Here is a 24,104-nt window from a genome sequence, read left to right as displayed (position 1 = left end):
ATGGAGGTCCAATATGAAGAAAAAGAGGAACATAGCCAAAACATATGAAACAGAGAAGCAGTTGTTTGTTTACAGCGATCACAGATAGGGTTAATGTCAGGAAAAGTTTTGGCAAGCTTACATTTTGATAAATGCATGCGGTGTACTACCTTAAATTGGAGCAGACCATGTCTTGCACAGATTGAGGAGGAATGTATAGCGTCCCATACCTCTTCCGACAACTCCATACCCAAATCAGAGATGGAGGGAGCATTCATTTGAGAAATTATAGAATACACACTTGAAATCACGCCTGAACAACTGGGATCCATATCAAGAATAGAATCTAACACAGTGTGTGGTGGTAGAGATGGAAAATGATGAAATGGCTGCGCACAAAGTGTCTAAATTGCAGGTACCTGAGGAAGTCTGGTGATTTTAACTGAAAATCACTTTTAACTTGCTCAAATGACATAAAAATATTATCTTTATATCCAAATTTTCCCATCTCTGAAAAGAGGTGTCACCTTGTGCAGCTGAAAACAAGTCATTGGAAACTACTGAAGTTGATAAAGACATGCAGGAGAAGCCAAAATATTTTCTGAATTGTGACCAAATTTTCAGGCCAGTTTTGAGAACTGAGTTCTGACAATAGCATGATATAGTCAGTGGTAGGGGAGAAAAAAAGAAAAGCAGACAGAAATAAAGGACCACAGCTTTTAGATTCAATATCTAACCAGGATGGGCATTGCACTATCATAATTTTTACCATCTTGCCGGTTTTTCTTTTTTTCTCATAACACTCAATGTGGAGTGTGCCTCTGTGCCATATAGCCCTAACCCTCTATCTAAACAAAAATTGGTACACCTTAACCCTAGACATGAATGCGCAAAACAGAGGGCTAAGTGGTAGGGGTGAAATGGGATTGGGTTCATGAAGCCAGTCCAACACCACAATTTGTTTACCAGCATATGTATGCAGTAATTTTCCTGAAACATGAAAACAGTGGCAGTCATACATTGTGCATCTCATCCTGTAAAATGATCTCATAAGATGTGGCCATACGTTTTATAAACAATGAGGTAACGTTAGCTATAGCTAGTTATCTAAGTTAACAGAGGTTGAACCTCTTCTACATACACTATATTGCCAAAAGTATTTGCTCATCTGCCTTTACATGCAAATGAACTTGAGTGACGTGCCATTCTTAATACATAGGGTTTAATGTGATATTGGCCCACCCTTTGTAGCTATAACAGCTTCAACTCTTCTGAGAAGGCTTTCCACAAGGTTTAGGAGTATGTTTATGGGAATTTTTAACTGTTCTTCCAGAATTGCATTTGTGAGGTCAGACACTGATGTTGGACGAGAAGGCCTGGCTCACAGTCTCCGCTCTAATTCATCCCAAAGGTGTTCTATCGGGTTATGGTCAGGACTCTGTGCAGGCAAGTCAAGTTCTTCCACACCAAACTCGCTCATCGATTGTCTTTATGGACCTTGCTTTGTGTACTAGTGCACAGTCATGTTGGAACAGGAAGGGAGAAAGTTGGGAGCATGAAATTGTCCAAAATCTCTTGGTCTGTTGAAGCATTAGTTTGTTTCACTGGAACTAAGGGGCCAGGCCCAACTCCTTAAAAACAGCCCCACACCATAATAATAATCCCCCCTCCACCAAACTTCAGTCAATCGGATTGCCAGACGGAGAAGCATGATTGGTCACTCCAGAGAACACATCTCTACTGCTCTAGAGTCCAGTGGTGGAGCTTTACACCACTGCATTCAACGCTTTGCATTGCGTTTGGTGATGTAAGGCTTGGATGCAGCTGCTCGGCCATGGAAACCCATTCCATGAAGCTCTCTATGCACTGTTCTTGAGCTAATCTGAAGGCCACATGAAGATTGGAGGTCTGTAGCGATAAACTCTGCAGAAAGTTGGCGAACTCTGCGCACCATGTGCCTCAGCATCCGCTGACCCCACTCTGTCATTTTACATGGCCTGCAACTTCGTGACTGAGTGGCTGTCGTTCCCAATCGCTTCCACTTTGTTATAATACCAATGACAGTTGACTGTGGAATATTTAGCTAGTAGCGAGGAAATTTGACGATTGGATTTAGATAGGTGGCATCCTATCACGGTACCATGCTGAAATTCACTGAGCTCCTGAGAGCGACCCATTCTTTCACATGCGTTTGTAGAAGCAGTCTGCAGGCCTGGGTGCTTGGTTTTATACACCTGTGGCCATGGAAATGATTAGAACAGCGAATTCACTGATTCGGATGGGTGAGTGAATACTTTTGGCAATATAGTTAGTTAACCTAGCTAGTGTAACGTTAGTTCGCCCAAATAGTGCACTATTTGTCCAGCAAAGCATTGCGTACGTGGTGCTGATTCACCAATGGCTTTTTGTTAGAACAGTGTTTTGGGTCAAAAAATGTTTTAATCAACGTAGTTAGGTTAGTGGTAGGAAATGAGAAGACATCTGAGATTTAGCCTAACGCAACTTACATCTTCAGATGCCGTTGCCATTTACTAGCAGTAGGCAGTATGTTAAGAAAATAAGTTATAAGAAAAATTAATCGTACAAAAAACCTGTGAAAGGAGTATGACAACAGCTTACATTTCAAAGATTATAAGCGATAACCGGAGTGAGCTACTCATGAGGTTCCATGGTGTAATGGTTAGCACTCTGGACTCTGAATCCAGCGATCCGAGTTCAAATCTCGGTGGAACCTTCCTATTGCTTAAACACGCAACTAAACCCTTCTGTTACTGCACGCTGCAGGAGAGCAAACGGGCAATTTGAAACAACGCCTCTACAACTACTTTTGCATTAAATCAGCATTTAACACAAACTCGTAGATCTGACCGTTATTTACAGCGGTGACGTGTCAGTGGACCGGAAGATGCTACCCCTTCATCCCAACATGGCGGCTTCCTCAGCAGCATGTTGTTTACGTTTCTCTGTAGGGATTGCGCAAAGACGGGAGGTGTTAGGACGTTTCACCAGGTTAACACGGGGCAGTTTAATTCGCAGATTAAGCTCCAGCCAACATTACACAGGCAAACACTCAGATGGTTTACAGGTAGGTTTCACCATTAGAGTACCTTTAGAGGCTGTTAGCGACATTACGAGAGAGACGTGTTCAGCGTCTTTCACAAAAGATAACGGTGTTGTGTCTCAGTGCTGAATATGCTGCCTTCAAGTCCTGTTGGAAATATATCAGATTTATGAGATAAATCTACATGAACGCCACCACAGTGCCCTATTTGCTATTAGGAAACTCGTCTTTTTCAATGAGCCCCGAGTTTCCGAGTTGGGGGCGTGTCAACAAAAAACAATGGTAGGCGCCGATAAGCTGCATTTCAGTTATTCATCAGCTGCAAGCAACACTGCAGGCTAAGGCCGTCCACACATGTAAATACAGACATACGATGTGTGATACATTTAACTGCATAAGAGCATACTCTTCTCACAAGCACCTTCTGCTCTCCACTTTGTTGCAGTAACGCAAAATACACAGACTACCTTTAATGACAGAAGAAAAACACACACACACACACCTATCCCAGCGGTCAGAAGAAAACCAAAGTAAACCAAAAACATTTTCCAGTGTGTGTGTCTTATTTCCAACCAAAACCACTTGAACACAAATCAGGTCGTACTTGAGACCATCCGAGGGGGTCTTGAAGGCAGCAGTAGACAGTCAGTGTTGTCTATGCTTGCAAAGAGTCTTATGACAACTTATTGTTTTTATGTTTAACAGGGTGTTCAGCCTCCTGCCATTCCAGTTGGTACGTGCCTTCATGAAGAAGCAGATATGATTATTTGACTGTTGATGGTTGATATGACCAATTATACTGTTTTACCTGTGTTTTCTGTAGATTCATATTCACTTTATGCTACCGGTGTTCTGTTGAACTGTGCTACTCATCGAGCTGTCCTACTTCGATTTACTGCGCATGCGTACATCGCTTTCTAAGCTAATTTGTAGGAAGGCTCATCAATTCTTGCTACCTTGGTTAGAAAGTGTGTAATTAATGGTGAGTGTTTATTGCTTTTAATTAATTTAATACTTTACACTATTACTTCTGTATATTTACTGTAAACGCAAAAGTAATTTGCATTTTAGACATTTGTTAACGCCGCAGAAATGTTAGAAAAGTATGGCACAAGTTTTACTGTTGAAATCGTTAGGGTTAGCGCGTACGGTGACAGAAAGCGTAATAAAATATTCGATATATCGATATGTGCTACCCCTAATATAATACAGGTAGGAGGATCTGACACTGTATTTTTAGCCTATCGATATGTGCTACCCCTAATATCACAAAATAGTCGCGGTATTATTTTTCGACACGGTAGCACATATCGATAGATAAAATCTATAAATATACGCTACGGTAGGACGTCTCGACGAAGTAGGACAAATCGATAGAACACCGGGTCCCTAAGGGGCTGTGTGTGTTTTAAGTAGTGACATTGTGTTCCCATGCAAATGTTTTGCATGCCCTTGCAAGGGAAGATAAAGGTCATTGCAAATAGTTTTTTTTTCTGCAAAGGCACTTTAGTTGCACATTTTGTGAAACTCCTTATGTGCAGTTCTTTTGCTAATATTGCTTCTAGAACAAATTTAGAACATGTTAGTGAGTAATTCAACAGAGCGTAGGTACTGTGCGCTTCAGCACTGGACGGCCCCACTCTGTGGCTGAGCTGTTGCACCTAGGAGCTTCCATTTCACAATAATAGCACTTACAGTTGACAGGGGCAGATCTAGCAGGGCAGACATTTCACAAACTGACTTGAGACAGGGGGGCATCCTATGACAGTGTCATATTTACAGTGACTGGGCTCTTCAGTATGACCCATTCTATTGCTAGTGTTTGTCTGTCGAGACTGCATGGCTATGTGCTTAATTTTATCCAACTGTTAGCGATGGGTGTGGCTGAAACATTTGAACTGAGTATTTAGTAGGGTTGTGCCCATACCATTGTCTGTATGTTTATTAAGTGTATAGTAAGGTTATCAAAGATTGACACTGTTTTATCTATTGTGTTATCTCTAAAGAGAGAGTGTATAACCCTTAGCAAAAGCTTCTGTTTCTAGAATGTATTCTTTTGTGCTTTAGAATGGGAGAATTTACCACTCTTTTGTCTGTCTCTACACAGACAAACTGAAAGTAAGTTACAGTCGGAGCAGTGGGCCAGGCGGTCAACATGTAAACAAAGGTTGGAGTATGAGGGTCATGCTGAGCATTTTATGGAATATATAGAATTGCTATTAGCCTACAATTTAGATTGAGTTCAATAAGGACTTAAAAAACAAAAGTTTTCACACTTTTCTTGTACCTCATATTCTTTCAAAGTCAGCACAAAGGCAGAGGTCCGGTTTCATGTACAAACAGCAGAATGGATTCCTGAAGAAGTCAGAAATGAGATTATCTTGAAGGTGAGGAGTGAAAGGACTTGGTTAGACTGTTTAAACCGCATTCAGTGCATTTTGTGGTTGAGTCTTTTGAAATGAAAGGCCTTGCAAGGCTATGATATTTGGACAGTTTTGCACTTATTTAATGTCCCATATTTAATCTATGTTTGACCAAATACTTTTTGTTCTCATTTCGCACTTAAAGAATAAAACGCGGGTAAACAAAGCTGGAGAGCTAATAGTAACTTCAGAGGTTAGTAGAAGCCAACAGAGGAACCTGGAAAACTGTCTGCAGAAAATCTCTGAAATCATCACAGAGGCCAGTCAAAGACCACCAGAGCCTTCAGAAGATGATATTGCCCTGAGGGCTCAAAGGTGCACTTGATGTAGTAGTAGTAATAATAATAATCTCTTTAAATATTTAGTTTTTTGCTAAATATGTCATATTTATATATGTATGTTTTCCTTTGTGTAGGTTACAAAGAAGAAATTTAGTGAGACTTCAACAGAAGAAAATCCAATCTGCAACGAAGCAAGGACGACGAGTCGATTTTGACTGAATTAAAGTTATTTAAATTGTCCAGTGTTTTAATGAAATGGATGGATTTGTTCTGCTTTTCTCCCCAATTTATTTATTTTTACTTCATAATAAGACCAATGGCTATTTATCAACATTCTGTTATACTGAAAATACTGAAAAAAATATATGTGTTTGGGAATTTCCTCGCTGTGGGTCTTATTTTATAAAAGCAGGCTGAAAAAATGAAACATAATGTCAAAGAATCTGTCAACTGAATAAATACAGTTCTGAAAGATACAATGCACAGTGCACAATGTTCTTAAACAGCAGTGTGAAGTTGAAAGGGGCCTGGCCAGAATGCCATCTCAATACGAGCGATGCTGCTGTGTATCTGCCTCTGACTATTAAAACTGGACAGATATAATGTGGCCACCAGTAACTCCACAGTATGGTTGGTTCTCCAACAAAAACTTCTTTTAAATACGTTACAGTGTTGTGCAAAGGATCATTTTCAAAATGGCATCAAAGCACGATGTCCCGTGTGTGTTACGGGAAAAAAAACGTTCTTAGCAGAGGATGGTTTCGATCCATCGACCTCTGGGTTATGGGCCCAGCACGCTTCCGCTGCGCCACTCTGCTCTACATAAGAAATTTTCAGATTTCTCCTTAAACTGACGAGTGAAAGTGTTACGTTTGTATATTATATATTTCGTTTTCTCTGTCATTGATCGCAGACTTACGCCAAGACTAGTTAAATTGTAATGTCCACTTTATCATCTCTCTTAAGAAAAGAAAAGGACGACCACGAAGGGACTCGAACCCTCAATCTTCTGATCCGAAGTCAGACGCCTTATCCATTAGGCCACGCGGTCAATATGAGTACTACAGTCCTACTAGGTGTATTCGACTGCATTTTCACGTATGTCTGTGTAGCGTTTCCTTATGTGTTGTCGATATTTAGCTCACGCCGTTCGCTATATCATTCGAGAAAACACGTCAGTCAACATGAAGTGTACTACAATGTTTCACTTTACTCTAATATAAAATTAGCTGCTGTCTTTTGCTTTTACTCGAGCGTATAATTTCTTAGAAGAGTAATTTAAATAAAATAAATCTGACTACGCTGCTACAAATATAACGTTAGCTACCAAACCATATGGAATCAGAGCACCTCTTCCACCACTAGAAGCCTTTACATTGTGATAGCAACCCATCAAAATACATTGCTGACTATTGGACACCACCAAAAACCTGCAGAAACTTTTAATGGTTTATGATTTTTTTCCAGCAGGGTTCTGTTTACAACACAAACTACCAACAATAAATGCAAAAACAGCACACAATATGCACCTACTGAAACTACATGTAAAAATAATCATTAAAATCATTCTTTATTATTCAGTGCTTATCAGCCAGTCTCTGTAGCAGGGCAATGATGGTGTCTTGTTTGGAGGAGATTAACTCCAGGGCTGTTGCCATTCTTCCCAATGCTTCAGACATGCTGCTCAATGTCCTTTCCTGGCGTCGCTCTCGAGCATCTTTCTTTCTCTGGCGCTGATCCTCCAGGTGAGCCTTTTCTTCTTGACTGGTTAGAAAATTGCGCAGGAGTGCTGTGCGCTCCCCTGCTTGCCCCTGCTGCTGGGCAAGGCGAGAAGCTACTGAACTGAGCTGAAGATGCCGTAATCTCCTCTTCAGGGGCTGTCGCATAACCTTAGGGGCAGGTTTGGGGGGGACAGAGGGCATGGGGCTGTCAGTACCGCAAGAGGGGCTTGGGTTAGGGTTAGATTTTGGGCTTGGTTTTGGGGGTACATTACACAGCACTGGGGAGGTCACCAGTGTGGGAATCTGGGATGGTGTGGTGAAGAGGCTATTGCTGAGCAGACATGGGGTGGCCACCGCAGCTACTGACACACTGTGAGACTGACGCTCCTCTGACCTCACTGCTGCTTTGGCTGTGGTTGCAAATCCAACGAGAGTAGCTGAAGCAGGGCCCCTCTGATCCATCTTCGTCTTTCCCAAGACTTTGTCCATCATCTGTAAAATGTAAAAACAGAACAAAATTTAAAACCAAATTTACAAATGGATCTTCATTAGACTGAACACTGACCATGCTTACCACAGGACTGCAGTAATCCATCAGTGACACTGAGAATATTGGTAATGAAAAATTCTTCAGTATACAAGTCCTTGTATTTGATCTAGACTGGTGCATAGCTAGACATTTTAAATATTGTAGCATTTAGCTGTGTTTCCTCTTCAGCTACACCTATGCAAAGTCTTCTAAAGCACTGCAGGGCTTCACACTGAGTTACACATTTATTAGGTACCTTCACACAAATTGCTCATTCAGTGTCACATAGCCACTGTGCTCTGCTGGTGTTCTATTTAGCATTGGAATGGGCAAACAAGAGCCTTTTGAAATGAAATGACAGCTGGCACTAGACATGCTGGTTATAACTTCTCCCAAACAGCTGTCGTACTGGGCTTTTCAAGGGTCTACTGAGAATTATGTGAAAAGCCTAACAGATTCTGTGGAAGATAACAGCTTGTGGGTCAACACTGTTATGTGTCAGGACGGGCTATAACAGCTGAGGACCATGTCAAGTGCTGATGTTATCAGGGAAGTACAAGAAAGTGGGCACTTTAATTGGCACAGAAGTAGTAAAACTGGACCACTGAGAAGTGGAAAAAAAGTTGCCTTTGATTTGAAACCAGTCCAGGTTGCTTTTACATCAAGAAGATGGGAGGATCAGAACTTGGCACAAAGAACACGAGTCCATAGAACAACCCATGAACACTCATGACACCATGAGTGCCAACAGTACAGGCTGGTGGGAGCACTGTGATGGTGTGGGTGTTTACCTGGCACATTTTAGGGCCCCTAAAATGAAAAATGTCTGAATAAAGTGGGTGACCATGTTCATGGCTGCAGTTCATCCACACTCATCCATCCAAGTATGGGGAGATAATCCAAAAAAGTGTGGGTAATGAGCAAGACACATACTGTACATTGACAGTTAAGTTTCACTGCTTCAGTGGCCTGCAGTCTCAGAATCTCAAACCTGTCACGCATCTTTGGGACAAGGTGGGAAGGTCACAACAAAACTTTGCAGCTGTCCAATTGATAAAAACTGTACCAATGCCATAGTTTTTATATCGTGTACCATTGTGTATCCAACATCTTGTAGAAACCATGCTCAGGCGAATTCATGCTGAAGCAACATGCTCCTAAACAAGTGAAGGGTTGGGATGTAAATGAATACTAGTATTGGTAATACATATTCAAAATACAGAAATTAAGTATCTGTTTCAGTCCAAGTTACATTTTTATAAAGGCAATGTTTAGAATACAGATACTTTTTATATATTTTAAAACTTTTAGAATGTTTACCCACTAAACAGAAAACACAATCTTCAAAAGAAACACAATCAATGCTTGTTTATTTTATGTATAGTATTTTAAAGTCAGCGGGATGTGTAGCAAACATGCTCGTTAGATAAACCTTAAAGAGGACCTCAACAGCTTCTTTACAAACACTAAGGTTTCTGCTAAAGCCTGAGTACACTGATAAACCAATGTGATCAACAGTGATAAACTTCAGTGTTATTGAGCTCTTTTGGTTATAATCTCCTCAGTAGTGGACATGTTTGCTTGTGATAAGAGTCAGAGTGATTGGTGTTGTTCTGGGTTCCTACTCCAGAGCTTGTGGGAGCAGTACTGAACTGAAGGAGTAACTGAAGTTTTTTCCCATGTGCCTTATCAATATGTATTCTAAATGTATTCTGAATATGATTCTTTTATGCATTGTACCAAGCAATGCATTACTGAATACACTTAGAATGATGTATCCAGAATTCAGCCATCATTGCACATTCAAAGTAACTCTGGATAGGTATACCGACTTATGCCCAATGAACGCTGAAATAGGCTCTAGCACCCCCCACAACCCAAAAGGATAAGAGTAGATAATGTGTATGATACCTAATAAACTGACTTTAATGCCACGATAAAACACGTAATGCTAAAGATAATTGTGTTTTTTCTTCTTTCAAAAATCAGATTACTTGAAACATTAACTGACAGATTAATCAACTATTAAAATAGATAAACATAATAACTATTGAGTGTACCTGTTCAATTCATCATACCTCAAAGTACTCCCATGAGGTCTTGGCTCGACCTCCTCCCAATCTGCTGCGTTCTTTCACTCTCTTGTATGTGACAATGAGGTTGTTCCATTTCCGCCGGATCTTCTCCACCGGCAGTGAGTGGCCAAGGTTCTCCAGTTCACTCTGGACACTCTGGAAAAGACGGGAACGTTCCCTGGAGCCATACACATCCCAGCATCGATGCATTGCTTCAATGAGATGCACAATAGCTCGGTGGGTGAACTCAGATGACGTGGACACTGCCTCAGTATAGCCTCGAGCCCCACCAGCCTTCCTTACTTCCTCCCTAACTCCAACTGTCAAAAGTAGATATTAGAGGTCATGCAATCACATAATATGGGTCATACAAATGACTTTAATATCCATTGTATACAACAATTACAACAGCTACAGTTCATGCAGACAGTTCAGGTAATAGTGATCTGTCATTTTTCAAGATCAATAACATGCATATGAAATGATTTAGAATGATTACTCTTACCATGGGAGCCCTTGTTGTCTCGAAATACTGGAGACAGAGACACAGCACTGTTTATGCTGATGGGGTCTGTAACAAAAAAGTCAAGATAAATTTACTGTTCCTGGACCTAGCTAATGTCAGCTACATCATTTAGCCTAGTTAGCACAAAACCTGTGCCAGAGCCGGCTACTATCTCTGCCTTATCAACCACATCATTGGCAGCGTGCTCAGTTTTGGGCACTCCTGTTTCATATTGGTAAAGCAGAATACACTGTCACATTTTACAGTCCCATTAAAACATGCAGTCTGTGTTTCTCTGAATTTCTCTTAAGTTTCTATATTTTTTCCGTCTTCACTTTTAGATGAAATGCAGTGATTTCAGTACTCAAATACTGGCACCTCAAACAGTTATTCGAGTACTTGAGTATCCACGCTCATGTCTAATGTCAATCAGGTGCTCTCTTTACAATATAAGGCCACACATAGACAGTTATCAGTATTTTATATATATGTATGTATGCACACACACAAACACACACACACATTTTGCCCTTTTTATTCATATCTACTTCCCTATTTTCAGCTTTATATACAAAAACCCACATAGATCAAGAAAGGAGGACATATTTTTGCTGTAAACATCGCAACCCTATGACCACTGTGAATACATCCAACGTTTTCACGATTTCACATCAAACTGCTTTGAACGATTTTGTTGACTCAACAACTTGAAGAGGAACTCAACAACTTAAAGAGGAACTCCTAAGATTTTTCAGAAATTCAATAACTGAATGGTTGGGATGTAAACAAAGCCATTCAGAGTGGTTTGGTGTGAAATGCTTCATTCTAGAGGAAGTTCTGATGTCTCTGAAAGTTCCCCATCAAAAAAAGTTACTACATGAGATGATTAGATATACACTGCCTGATGTCTGAGACCTTGTTTGTGATAAAGTTTTGACTTAAAATTTATGTTTAATTAATTTGTTTTTATCCATTCATGGCGGATAAAAGAGAGGAACATGCAGGGTGTTGTGAGGAAAAATATTCCCTAAAGAAAACTATTTGTTCAGATGTATGCCTATTTTACCATCTTCAACATTACATTTAAAACTTAAGACCTGTGCAGGTTCACTGGTTGTTTTGTATAGTAAATAAGAGGGCCATATTTCGCTGCTGTCGGACCAAAAACCTGGTATCATCATAAAAATTTTTGGCATAATCCGAAAATACCAGTTGGCCTTTATATTGTCTGAACATTTCGTGATGAATGGACTAAACAAACGGACCCAAAACGACTTGGAAAGACGTCTGGTTCCATTTACATTAGAAGTAAAGCATGGTTTTAGTTTAGCTGTAAAGTTGGCATTTTGGAGATACAAGGTTTTCCTCAGACAACAGCGATTTGCATTGTAGACATGGTTCATCCCTGGTTCCTATCATCACCACTGTAAAGAAATCAGGGTCTGTACGTTTCTCTACCAACAATCATTTCATTTCAATCAACTCTGATTAAGTTACATTACATCCCAAGAATTATTCTGCATTTTTGAAAAAAATTTGTTGCGTTCCTCTTTAATTACACAGAAATTTTGAAAAAACAGTGGAAGCCCATTTCATCTATAATCTCACAGCACTTTGCAACAGAAAGCAACACATGGTATATTTGAAAAAGACTATTTCAAAAGATCTAGTTTGGTTTTCACCAAAAAAAAAACAACAAAAAACTGAGAAGTAACGTGTTTTCGTGACTAAAGATGAGCACTGCACGTCCTGGGGTGACCGCAGGCACACTCACAGAGTAAAACAGGAGTGGGCTCCTTTGCTTGCTCGACCTGATGAGCTGTGAGGACTGAAGACGCGCTTGCAGTCGAGTCGTGTGCAGCTGAGGCGGCATCGCAGGACGGCACAACACTTCCAGACGGCTCGTCTTTCAGCGATGCGTCCATCGTTACACACCGGCTCAAGTGATGCGATTAAAACAGTCTTCTGCTCGCAGTCAGAGCTGGTTAATTTCCCCGCTGCGGTGCGGGTTTAAACTACGCACCGAGCAGCCCCCCGCTCACTGCGCAGCACCTTCCCAAACTGAGTGGCTCACAGACCCCGGCAGCGAGGTGGTCGACAGCTGCAGCACCAAACACGGCTGTTAGGAGGGTTTGGGCTGTTTTTCTGTTCTGTCCAGCTCGGCTTGAAAACATTCAGGGCTGTAAAATAATGGCTGCGCTCCTCTCGCTGGAACTGCGCAACTTTACTGCGCGGGTCTGACACCGGATTGGTCGCCGCTGCGCTGCGTCACACGCAGCCCCTGCGCCTCCGCAGACGCAGTGCGCAGACGCAACCCATCACCCATGATGCTGAGCGAAAGTCCGCGCTTCTTCACAGGCCTGTCAGCTGTGACTGAACCGCGCTGCTCGACTCTGATGACTGCCTGTATTATTGTAAAGAATATGAAAGAGCGAGACTCCGATCAGTAGTACACCAGTCTAACGGTCTCCTGGAGACACCTTAGGGAAATCTTTACATAGCAAAACAAAATAATAACAACAATAACAAACTATGTTTACTGAGGTCATGGTGTCCCTGTTAAAAAATCAGAGACCATTAAAAGTTTAGTTTTCTGGGTGGTGTCCAATATTCAGTAATGGTATTTTGATGAAAAATAAAAAATACATAATAAATAATTATAATTATTTATTTGAAAACACATCTTTTAAATGCACATCTTTAAGGCTGGAAAAAAGATCAGTTTTAATGGATTAATATCTTACATTTGTATTTTTTCCCCCATGAATTCCAAGTTTCTGTGGTTTATGCACCAGAACAGTCATAATTCATTTTTACTTTACCATTTTCAACCTGTTTTTATCCCTTAGATCAGGGACGGTCCCAAATTTTAAAAAAATTCACAGTCTGATCACAAAAGCTTTTGCAGCTCGCAAGATTTATCTCCTGTTGTAAACAGTGCTATACAAATCAATTTGAATTGAATTGAATGTAGTCTATGAAATATCACTGTTTAATCATGCAAAGTGATAAACAACATAAATCACTAATACATATTAAATATTTTTTTGAGCCATTTATTTACAAAAGAATGAATTCTATACAATCAAGAAGAGAGACATTTACATTGACTTGAACTGAACATAAACACATCGCTGTTGTCGGAAAAAACTTCCAAAATAGTAACTTTACAGGAAAAGAACATACTTTACTTTTAATGTAAAGAACTAGACTTTTTCCAAGTAATTTTAGTTAGTTTTTTTTAGTCCCTTCATCATGAAATTGACCTACAATGTGAAGGGCCACATGTGTTTTCAAATTATGTCAAAAACTGAAAAATGACAAAAATGGAGATACAAGGTTTTGTTCTGACAACAGTGGTGTATAGCTAGCTATGTTAGTTACACTAGTCATGCATTTTGCAGACCAATCACCAAGCTCGACTTTTTTGTGTTACTTTTGCAAATAATTATCACAACAACATATGTCATTCTTTAAATGTATGGTTTGGTTAAATGTCTATCTTGTAATGATGTTTTGCAGTTAATAAATGGCTACTAATGGCCTCCAAGCAGAAAAACACCACCTTCTCTGATTGGCTGATCCCTTCTCTGATTGGCTGGTCTGTATTGTGCCTCATTCAAAAGCAGTCTGGGATTAAAAACTCTTTATAACTTCAGTATGAGTGGCTAAACTACTGCAGGCTGAAGACATGGATATATGGTGTACTCATTTAAAGAGGAATTCCACCAATTTTTCAAAATTCCTGCAAAATGTGAATAAAGTCATTCAGAGTGAGAAACTAGAGAAACTTGTAGCATCAGAATTGTTCACAGTGGTGTTAACAGGAACCTCTGAAAGCTACGTCACATGAAAGGGTTTTGAATAGTAATTTTTTGATAATTTTACCATTATCAACATTACATATAAACACTCAGACAACACTTGCAGGTGTTGTGGTTATTTTGGATAGTTCATGGTTCCTATCACCATCACTGAAGAGAAAATGGAATTGTTAAGTTTCTAATGCCCCATTTCGTATTAAACCACTCTGAACGATTTTGTCAATTTATCGAAGTTTTGAAAAATCTGTGGAACTGCTTTAAGGACACATTGTTAAGCAAGCTGAAAGTCACTCTGGATGCAAAATGCTGTAAATCTGAAAGTACCTTTGAGTCGTGCAGTAGTTGCACTTCCAGTTTAAACACCAAACTGACCAATAATAAAAAGTAACAGCAACTCAAGACTGCAGAGTGCAGCGTCTGTCTTAGCCCCCACTTTGTGTCAGTCCAGGTCTAAAATTAAATACCAGGGTGAATTCAGGTGAAATTGGACACCAAGTGAACAGGTCGATACAGGGTGTTATAAAGCAAATTAGTACCCAGAGAAAACTTTCAATCCACTATTATTTTACCATGATAGACATTACATATAGAAACTCGTGGTTTTGGATAGTAAATAAAAAGGCTATATTTGTGTTGTAGGCATTGTGACCCCTTGTTTTGCTAGGAACTCAATAAACTGGACTCTTTGCTGAAGCTCACCTACACACCGAAAAAGATGGTTCTTCAAGTGCTCTTTAGTAAAGACAGTGATTCTGTTTAGAATCATGAGTTCTATGTAGAACCACTTCATGCATATAGGATATGCATTTACCATATTCATGGTAAAATGGTCCTTCAGATTAACAGAGAATGTGTTGTATATGGTTCTACATAGGACCACAAAATGTCCTGCTATTGTTACAATTATAGGCTTGTGATAACAGAAGAACCCCTTTGGTGCTATTTAGAGCAATTTTCCAAGAGGTTTATATAGAACCATACACAGCACCTTCTCCAGTATTCTCCATTAAGTAATAATTTCACCGTGCAAAACAACATTTAGGCCTGAAATTGTTCTATATAGAACAAATGGTTCTAAATAACTCTTAACCAACCACTTCTTTAGTGTGGAATCTACTGATTACACGGATCAACTTCCTACCTCGCCCTCATAGTGTCCACCCTCTCTTATAGAGAAGCGGAGAATGAAAGCAATCACATCAGAGGAAAACGAAACTTAAGGTTGTCTTATAAAAGACGTGCTGCCAGCAGCTTGTTCGTGATTTCTGTTTCCTCTGTGGATATCGACGGATGCTCGCTGTCTCTGCGCTAGCCTGATAGACTTCTAATCGCGGCGCGATAATGAGGACGTTACAGGTCTTTTAAAACGTGGTCGAGCGATTCAACCGTGTCTTAGTTCAGTAGGCTGCTGTTTGTGGTCCGGGGCTTCATGATGAAGTGCCTCGGATGTGGCCACATCTTGAATGAGTCCTTCAAGTTCTGCCCCGAGTGCGGTACTCGGTCTAATGCACAGCCGAGTGAGTCTGGTGAGTAAATATTTTATTTTAATCTTATTTCGTCAAGGCAAGGTGTTTCCTGCATAGACAGAAAACGTGTAGCTGCTGGTTTTACCATGTTATTCTTAATAAAGGTATTTTTCTATACAGACATCTGATATATGGCCATAAATGTACATATGTCATAAAGGGTCAGACATATTTCAAAATATATGTACATATACAGTATGTACATGTATATATACCAGTATCAAATATTTGAATTATATGCATAATCTATGCAAAATAACATACACCACCAACATACACACAATACAAATACCTTGTACTATATAACATGAAGCTAACATATTAGTAATATGCCATCCATATATGAGTAATGCTTTCTGTCATATATTGTTAAATATGTGTTACACATATGTGTTTATATATATTGGTATATGACTCATATTTGACATGTTGACATATACGTCACATGTATGTCTATATGTGACTGATATAATTTGGATATATATATAGAGAAAATCCATATATGCTAATAAATGTCATATATTTAAAATCCAAATATTGCCATATGTCAGATTTCTCCCTGGGATGGTCCATGCTCCAGGCCTATATTCATGTGAACATGTATAAGAGAGAAGTGTACATTCTCTGTTATTTGTTTAATGTTATTACTAGTAAAGCACAATTCGTAGAAAGTCTGTAAGTAATCCTACATCTCATTTTTCTCCTCACATGGTGAATGCTAACATAACTGAGTGCTAATAAAATCCTAAACACCAAACAGGATGGTAGTCAGCAATACCACAGGCACTAAAATCATGAGGAAATGTTTTCATGGCAGATGGAAAGTCCCCAGCGAGACCGAGCTATCAAGGAAAAGAAGGAGAGCAAAAGCCATCAGATCCACCCACCACTAGAGGCTCGTCTTCAGCTCAGTCCACAGAGTCAGCAGAAGACAATGTGAAGAAAAAGGTAAACACTTTAAAAGGCATTGTATCTGGGTCCTAGCTAAAAACTCTCTGAGGACTTTCACCAGCAACGTTGAAGGCTATGAAGTCTTTAATGATCTCATATACCTTAGTGTCACAGCTAGTCGTGTCAGATTGTGCAATTGAATGTTTTTGATTACTGTAGAAAATACATGGCTTCAATTTTTCATATAATTTCATGGATAGAAAAAGAAGATCAGCACATCTGCAGACTCCCTGTCGCTCTCACCTCCTAAGGTGATTTCAAATCTGCAGTGGCCCCAATAAAGTATATGGACAGGGGCAGTAAAATTCTTAAAATTAGGGATGCACAATAATATTGGAGTTACATCGGTACACTGTTAGAAATAAAGGTATCATACAGGTACATGATTCGTTCATCAAGGTACAAACAGTGTAAACGTTCCCTGAAAGGTACAGCAGTGGTTTTAAGGTGCAATTGTGTACCTTAAATAAGTATTTCCCCATGAAAATTTAAATATTTGTATCTTTTTATAAACTATTTTTAAAAAACAGAACCATTTAATAAAAAAGCCTGGCGATGAGATGGGGTGTGTGGAGTCAATACATCTTAGAAAATCTAGTTTCAGTGGATTATGGTACCGTTATGTTCCATGACTAAAGGTACTGAGATGTACCCCTGAGGGTAATTAATCATTAGTTTATGTGCTTACATGTGATTTTGCTCAAATTCGACCTCAAAGACAGATTTTTACATTTCAAAAACAGGGATTTTTGGTGTAGTTGTATATGTGGACAGAAATTTATAAGAATATATTTATTGCATTCATAATTCAAAATGAACCTGAATATAACATTGCATGAAAGTGGTTTCCAATGGCAGCAGAGCTATAAGAGTAACAGTGGCTCTCCTCCTCCACGAGTGAAGCCTCTCAATCCCATATACTTTCATGTCATGTATTGAGGGGAGCTGTAGCTTTTCACTTTGCTGTTGTTTTTGTTAGTTTGCTGCTTGTTAATTATCTATAATATACACTATCCACCATAGTGTGCCTAAACTGCTACCATTGCTGATGTTACTTATATTGTTGGCATTATCTGTGTGTTTTGCTTGTAAATGATACTTCAGACTTGGCTTACTTCGGGAATAAACATCGCCACAGCAGTAGCTGTTAATAACTTTAGTTTTATCAGGAAAGTCATCAATGGAAATTCTTGCCATTTACAACCCCAATTCCAATGAAGTTGGGACGTTGTGTGAAACAAATAAAAACAGAATACGATGATGTGCAAATCCTTTTCAACCTATATTCAATTGAATACACTACAAAGACAAGATATTTAATGTTCAAACGGATAAATTTTATTGTTTTTTGCAAATATTCACTCATTTTGAATTTGATGCCTGCAACACATTCCAAAGTAGTTGGGACAGGTGCAACATAAGACTGGGAAAGTTGAGGAATGCTCAAAAAACACCTGTTTTGAACATTCCACAGGTGAACAGGTTAATTGGAAACAGGTGAGTGTCATGATTGGGTATAAAGGGAGCAGCCCTGAAAGGCTCAGTCGTTCACAAGCAAGGATGGGGTGAGGTTCACCATTTTGTGAACAACTGCATGAGCAAATACAGTGGGTTGCAAAAGTATTCAGCCCCCTTGAACTTTTCAACCTTTTGCCACATTTCAGGCTTCAAACATAAAGATATGAAATTGTAATTTTTTGTGAAGAATCAACAACAAGTGGGACACAATTGTGAAGTGGAACGAAATTTATTGGATATTTTAAACTTTTTTTAGAAATAAAAAACTGAAAAGTGGGGCGTGCAATATTATTCGGCCCCTTTACTTTCAGTGCAGCAAACTCACTCCAGAAGTTCAGTGAGGATCTCTGAATGATCCAATGTTGACCTAAATGACTGATGATGATAAATAGAATCCACCTGTGTGTAATCAAGTCTCCGTATAAATGCACCTGCTCTGTGATAGTCTCAGAGTTCTGTTTAAAGCGCAGAGAGCATCATGAAGACCAAGGAACACACCAGGCAGGTCCGAGATACTGTTATGGAGAGGTTTAAAGCCGGATTTGGATAGAAAAAGATTTCCCAAGCTTTAAACATCTCAAGGAGCACTGTGCAAGCGATCATATTGAAATGGAAGGAGCATCAGACCACTGCAAATCTACCAAGACCCGGCCGTCCCTCTAAACTTTCAGCTCAAACAAGGAGAAGACTGATCATAGATGCAGCCAAGAGGCCCATGATCACTCTGGATGAACTGCAGAGATCTACAGCTGAGGTGGGAGACTTTGTCCATAGGACAACGATCAGTGGTACACTGCACAAATCTGGGCTTTATGGAAGAGTGGCAAGAAAAAGCCATTTCTCAAAGATATCCATAAAAAGTCTCATTTAATGTTTGCCACAAGCCACCTGGGAGACACACCAAACATGTGGAAGAAGGTGCTCTGGTCAGATGAAACCAAAATCGAACTTATGTTTGGCGTAAAAGCAATACAGCTCATCACCCTGAACACACCATCCCCACTGTCAAACATGGTGGTGGCAGCATCATGGTTTGGGCCTGCTTTTCTTCAGCAGGGACAGGGAAGATGGTTAATATTGATGGGAAGATGGATGGAGCCAAATACAGGACCATTCTGGAAGAAAACCTGTTGGAGTCTGCAAAAGACCTGAGACTGGGACGGAGATTTATCTTCCAACAAGACAATGATCCAAAACATAAAGCAAAACCTACAATGGAATGGTTCACAAATAAACGTATCCAGGTGTTAGAATGGCCAAGTCAAAGTCCAGACCTGAATCCAATCGAGAATCTGTGGAAAGAGCTGAAAACTGCTGTTCACAAACGCTCTCCATCCAACTTCACTGAGCTCGAGCTGTTTTGCAAGGAAGAATGGGCAAAAATTTCAGTCTCTCGATGTGCAAGACTGACAGAGACGTACCCCAAGCCACTTGCAGCTGTAATCACAGCAAAAGGTGGCGCTACAAAGTATTAAAGCAAGGGGGCTGAATAATATTGCACGCCCCACTTTTCAGTTTTTTATTTCTAAAAAAAGTTTAAAATATCCAACAAATTTCGTTCCACTTCACGATTGTGTCTCACTTGTTGTTGACTCTTCACAAAAAATGTCAATTTCATATCTTTATGTTTGAAGCCTGAAATGTGGCAAAAGGTTGAAAAGTTCAAGGGGGCTGAATACTTTTGCAACCCACTGTAGTCCAACAGTTTAAGAACAATGTTTCTCAATGTGCAATTGCAAGGAATTTAGGGATTTCATCATCTACAGTCCATAATATCATCAAAAGATTCAGAGAATCTGGAGAAATCTCTGCAAGTAAGCGGCAAGACAGAAAACCAACATTGAATGCCCGTGACCTTTGATCCCTCAGGTGGCACTGCATTAAAAACTGACATCATTCTGTAACAGATATTACCACATGGGCTCAGGAACACTTCAGAAAACCATTGTCAGTGAACACAGTTCGTCGCTCCATCTACAAGTGCAAGTTAAAACTCTGCCATGCAAAGCGAAAGCCATATATCAACAACACCTAGAAACATCACCGGCTTCTCTGGGCCCGAGCTCATCTGAGATGGACTGACGCAAAGTGGAAAAGTGTCCTGTGGACTGACGAGTCCACATTTCAAATTGCTTTTGGAAATCATGGACGTCGTGTCCTCCGGGCTAAAGAAGAAAAGGACTGTCTGGATTGTTATCAGCGCAAAGTTCAAAAGCCAGCATCTCTGATGGTATGGGGGTGTGTTAGTGCCCATGGCATGGGTAACTGGCACATCTGTGAAGGCACCATTAATGCTGAAAGGTACATACAGGTTTTGGAGCAACATATGCTGCCATCCAAGCAACATCTTTTTCAGGGACGTCCTGCTTATTTCAGCAAGACAATTCCAAGCCACATTCTGCACGTGTTACAACAGCGTGGCTTCGTAATAAAAGAGTGCGGATACTAGACTGGCCTGCCTGTCTCCCAATGAAAATGTGTGGCATATTAAGAAGCGCAAAAAACGAAAACGGAGACCCCGGACTGTTGAGCAACTGAAGTTGTACATTAAGCAAGAATGGGAAAGAATTCCACCTACAAAGATTCAACAATTAGTGTCCTCAGTTTCCAAATGCTTATTGAGTGTTGTTATAAGGAAAGATGATGTAACACAGTGGTAAACATGCCCCGTCCCAACTTCTTTGGAATGTGTTGCAGACATCAAATTCAGCATGAGTGAATATTTGCAAAAAACAATAAAGTTTGAACATTAAATATCTTGTCTTTGTAGTGTATTCAGTTGAATATAGGTTGAAAAGGATTTGCAAATCACCGTATTCTGTTTTTATTTATGTTTTACACAATGTCCCAACTTCATTGGAATTGGGATTGTGAAAAGCTGTATTTTAATGAGGGAACTGTAGTCACAGAATCATAACAACTGTGCTTCAGCAACTGGTCTTCAGGCTGGAACTATGGCTGATAATCACATAATTGTGTAAACTTTGACACATTTTTACATTTGTCTAAATATTTCTTGAGGCTGCTTAAATCCTGATGTCTTACCTTATAACAGATTGACCCAAATCTAGAGGAAGATGCCAATGCTAGGAGGACTGACAATGAGAGCTCTGCTAATGATGTGGATACACCACAAGATGGTGCCAGTTTGTCTTCTCAAACTGCAAATGATGAAATTACTACTGTGCCTATTGATACAGCTTCCCAAAGCACACAGTCTTCATCTCCTACATATGGCCCTATCATGTCCTTTTTCCAGTCTCAGTCCAGTGGCTCAGCAGAGCTACTGGGGAATGAGTCTAAGAACTTGTTGTCCAGATGTTTGGAGAGTGGGTACTCTAGCCAGCTGCCTGCAGAATCACCCTGCTTGAAGTCTTCTTCTGAAGAATTCTGCCAGAATCCTGTAAAACCCAGCTCCCTCAAGTTCCAGCCCTCTGAAGAGAATGTTGAGAAGGATGTGGACAGTTGCCCTTCAGAGCCAGAACATATGGAACATATGCACAGTCTCAACACAGACTCTGTAACTGCCAGTTCATCATCTACCAGACCAAGCAATGATTTTCAGTCTATGCAGAGGGCTCCTTCAGACCCTCCAGCTCTATTGTTGATGGACCAAAATGAAGTCAAGTCACCTTCTAGTGCATCTGAAGCCTTGAGAGAAGAGACCAATAGTCAGATACAGTCTTCCACATCAGGCACCATGCCTGCACCAGGTAGTTGTAACAATCAAGAAGAACCTGACCATAAAGGCAAAGCTCATGAAGAGCTTGTGAACACCATACAGACGGGAAACCTGGACCCAAAATCTTCAGTCTCACCACAGCCTTCCATTAATCAGACCACTGAAAGCACCACAGAGTGTACAGATACACTGCAATGTAGAGAAGGTGAAGGTGAAAAAAAGAATTCTTCTTACAAGAAAATGTTTGGAACATACTCTCCGGAGGTGAGGTCATTCAAAACATTAACGTTTCATGTTCTCTAGTAACTTGATTAGCTGATTGCTGATGACTGTTTGCTTATTTTTGTTCACCACCCTTCCCAGGAACCCCAGGAGCTACCCGCAAAACCTAAAGTCGATTGTGTTGAGAAAAAACAGCAAACCAAACACAAAGAGGTCCCAAATGCAAAAAAAGAAAAAAAGGACCTAAAGAACACCAGAGAGAGCACAGAAACCCAAAAACAAACCTCAAGCACAGAGAAGCCTTCAGACCAGCAAGGGTCATCCAAAGAGAAAAAGGACAGGCAGAACCAGTATGTTTAATTTGAAAATGTTTGACTTGACTTTAAATCTCTCACTTTGCTTACAACAGTGTTTCACAATCTTGCTCTTGGGAACCCACAACCATGCACAGTTTTAAGCACTCCATGCCCCAACACACCTCAACACCTTATTAATGGCTTCATAGTCAGTTGTGCTGAGGCAGGCAAAAATTGAAACTGGTCAGGGCAGGAGTTCCCATAGGTGGACAACTAAGAAACACTGCCTTAGAGCCACTGATGTAGATTTTACTTTTAAATGACACAATCAGCTGCTTATTTAATCAATTGTCCTGTCACCTGTTATGACATTTTTGCTAATATATTTTTTTGTTCAACACATTTTAGGACTTCAAACCCTCAGCATGAGACCAAAGACATCACTGTTTTCTTCCATGCCATCGTATCCAAAAACTTTAAATTAGACCCATCAAAAGACTTTGTGACCTTAAGGTCAGGAGTCATGGGGAACTGGAATCAAGATATTTTGAAAATGGAAATCACAAGGTAAGACATTTGAAACAGCAGTCTGAATATCTATTTTTGAAAAGCTATGTGAGGAAGTAATTATCAGTAAGGACATATATATAGAAGTAATATAAAAGTTGTGTTTTCTTCCATTACATTTTGTTAGCAAGTGGTTGATACAGAGTTTCCAGACTTATTACACATCACTACAGCTATTTGTCAATTCATGCTCATTTGACTGTTCTATAATTCTATTTTCTGCAGAGACTTAGAACATGATGGATTTATTGTGCATGGGAAACTGCAGATCACCAAAAAGAATGTTGGGAAGCATATTCCTTATAAATATGTTATTTACAAACTAGGCAAAAACACATACCACTTATATGAATATGAACACATCTACAAAGATGATGCGAAGACCATTGTTAATCGATGTCTTTTCATTCAAGAGAATCTTTTGACTAAACAAGGTAATGAAACAGTTATTATTTTTAAAATAAATGTATTTTAAAGCTGTGTTACTACGCCTCTTAAAATGATATTTTGAATTCTCACTTTGTTACATTAAATTATTCAGTTCAGTTGCCAATCAAACAAACTGACAAATAATGAGAACATGGATGTATTCACTTAAATATTTTTTGTGCAATGCAGGTGAATGGCACCAGTATGATGACATAATATGTGCACAGCCTTCAGAGGACATGTTTGGCAAATTTAGAAACTTATTCTGGCATGAAAACATGACACCCAGTTTAGTGAAAGGAAGAAACATAGCAGGATATGTGATGCTGGAAACGATCTATGACATCCTCTGTGAGTGGAGTAATGTAAATGTCAGAAACTTCTTTGTTCAGCTCGAGCAGTTTTTCACAACATATTCAAATCCCTATGTATTTGAAGAGAGACCAAAACCATGGACCGCTTTGCAATATGGGAAAGCAGAGGTATAGTATTCTAAATAAAAATATTTTTTCGAT

The 24,104-nt window shown here is 39.7% G+C and overlaps 3 protein-coding genes and 3 non-coding genes across 7 annotated transcripts in view; 3 read left to right on the top strand and 3 right to left on the bottom strand.

Annotated features, from left to right (window-relative positions):
• The first annotated feature begins 2,641 nt into the window (after window positions 1–2,641).
• Window positions 2,642–2,713, top strand: trnaq-cug. The gene has a single exon. It is a non-coding gene; the product is annotated as a tRNA-Gln (tRNA).
• Window positions 2,714–2,875: 162 nt separating this feature from the next.
• On the top strand, window positions 2,876–6,223 carry mrpl58 (mitochondrial ribosomal protein L58). Its single transcript, XM_017693104.2, has 6 exons — window positions 2,876–3,064; window positions 3,746–3,773; window positions 5,148–5,207; window positions 5,345–5,427; window positions 5,609–5,778; window positions 5,879–6,223. Exons 1-6 carry the CDS (start codon window positions 2,885–2,887, stop codon window positions 5,961–5,963), a joined length of 606 nt encoding a protein of 201 aa, XP_017548593.2. The 5' UTR covers window positions 2,876–2,884; the 3' UTR covers window positions 5,964–6,223.
• A 267-nt stretch (window positions 6,224–6,490) lies between these two features.
• trnam-cau lies at window positions 6,491–6,562 on the bottom strand. The gene has a single exon. It is a non-coding gene; the product is annotated as a tRNA-Met (tRNA).
• A 160-nt stretch (window positions 6,563–6,722) lies between these two features.
• trnar-ucg lies at window positions 6,723–6,795 on the bottom strand. The gene has a single exon. It is a non-coding gene; the product is annotated as a tRNA-Arg (tRNA).
• Window positions 6,796–7,169: 374 nt separating this feature from the next.
• si:ch1073-357b18.4 (uncharacterized protein LOC797129 homolog) lies at window positions 7,170–12,874 on the bottom strand. The gene is made up of 4 exons (XM_017693105.2): window positions 12,349–12,874; window positions 10,575–10,640; window positions 10,073–10,389; window positions 7,170–7,957 (listed from the first exon to the last, which is right to left on the bottom strand). Exons 1-4 carry the CDS (start codon window positions 12,497–12,499, stop codon window positions 7,322–7,324), a joined length of 1,170 nt encoding a protein of 389 aa, XP_017548594.1. The 5' UTR covers window positions 12,500–12,874; the 3' UTR covers window positions 7,170–7,321.
• A 2,788-nt stretch (window positions 12,875–15,662) lies between these two features.
• The window catches only part of LOC108424879 (E3 ubiquitin-protein ligase rnf213-alpha-like), a 47,045-nt gene continuing 38,603 nt past the window's right edge, over window positions 15,663–24,104 (top strand). For both annotated transcript variants that reach the window (XM_017693155.2, XM_017693154.2), the window contains exons 1-7: window positions 15,663–15,924; window positions 16,742–16,872; window positions 21,449–22,339; window positions 22,439–22,647; window positions 23,002–23,160; window positions 23,386–23,594; window positions 23,779–24,071. In XM_017693155.2, coding sequence (XP_017548644.2) covers window positions 15,828–15,924; window positions 16,742–16,872; window positions 21,449–22,339; window positions 22,439–22,647; window positions 23,002–23,160; window positions 23,386–23,594; window positions 23,779–24,071 — 1,989 coding nt within the window. In that variant the 5' untranslated portion in view covers window positions 15,663–15,827. The remainder of the gene's footprint in view (window positions 15,925–16,741; window positions 16,873–21,448; window positions 22,340–22,438; window positions 22,648–23,001; window positions 23,161–23,385; window positions 23,595–23,778; window positions 24,072–24,104) is intronic.

This window comes from Pygocentrus nattereri, chromosome 13 (assembly GCF_015220715.1).
Source record: "Pygocentrus nattereri isolate fPygNat1 chromosome 13, fPygNat1.pri, whole genome shotgun sequence".
Lineage (NCBI taxonomy): Eukaryota > Metazoa > Chordata > Actinopteri > Characiformes > Serrasalmidae > Pygocentrus > Pygocentrus nattereri.
The sequence above is the reverse complement of the archived record's forward strand: the minus strand, read 5'-3'. Positions and strand labels throughout refer to the sequence as shown.

What these genes read in the sequence shown, in the direction of transcription:
- mrpl58 (XM_017693104.2), top strand. Translation starts at nt 2,885, where the DNA reads ATGCTACCCCTTCATCCCAACATGGCGGCTTCCTCAGCAGCATGTTGT. An exon ending in AACACTCAGATGGTTTACAG is followed by an intron (nt 3,065 to 3,745) that starts GTAGGTTTCACC and finishes TATGTTTAACAG; the next exon opens with GGTGTTCAGCCTCCTGCCAT. An exon ending in GCCTCCTGCCATTCCAGTTG is followed by an intron (nt 3,774 to 5,147) that starts GTACGTGCCTTC and finishes GTCTCTACACAG; the next exon opens with ACAAACTGAAAGTAAGTTAC.
- si:ch1073-357b18.4 (XM_017693105.2), bottom strand. Translation starts at nt 12,499, where the DNA reads ATGGACGCATCGCTGAAAGACGAGCCGTCTGGAAGTGTTGTGCCGTCC. An exon ending in GCCCACTCCTGTTTTACTCT is followed by an intron (nt 10,641 to 12,348) that starts GTGAGTGTGCCT and finishes TTTTTGTTACAG; the next exon opens with ACCCCATCAGCATAAACAGT. An exon ending in CCTCATGGGAGTACTTTGAG is followed by an intron (nt 7,958 to 10,072) that starts GTATGATGAATT and finishes TACATTTTACAG; the next exon opens with ATGATGGACAAAGTCTTGGG.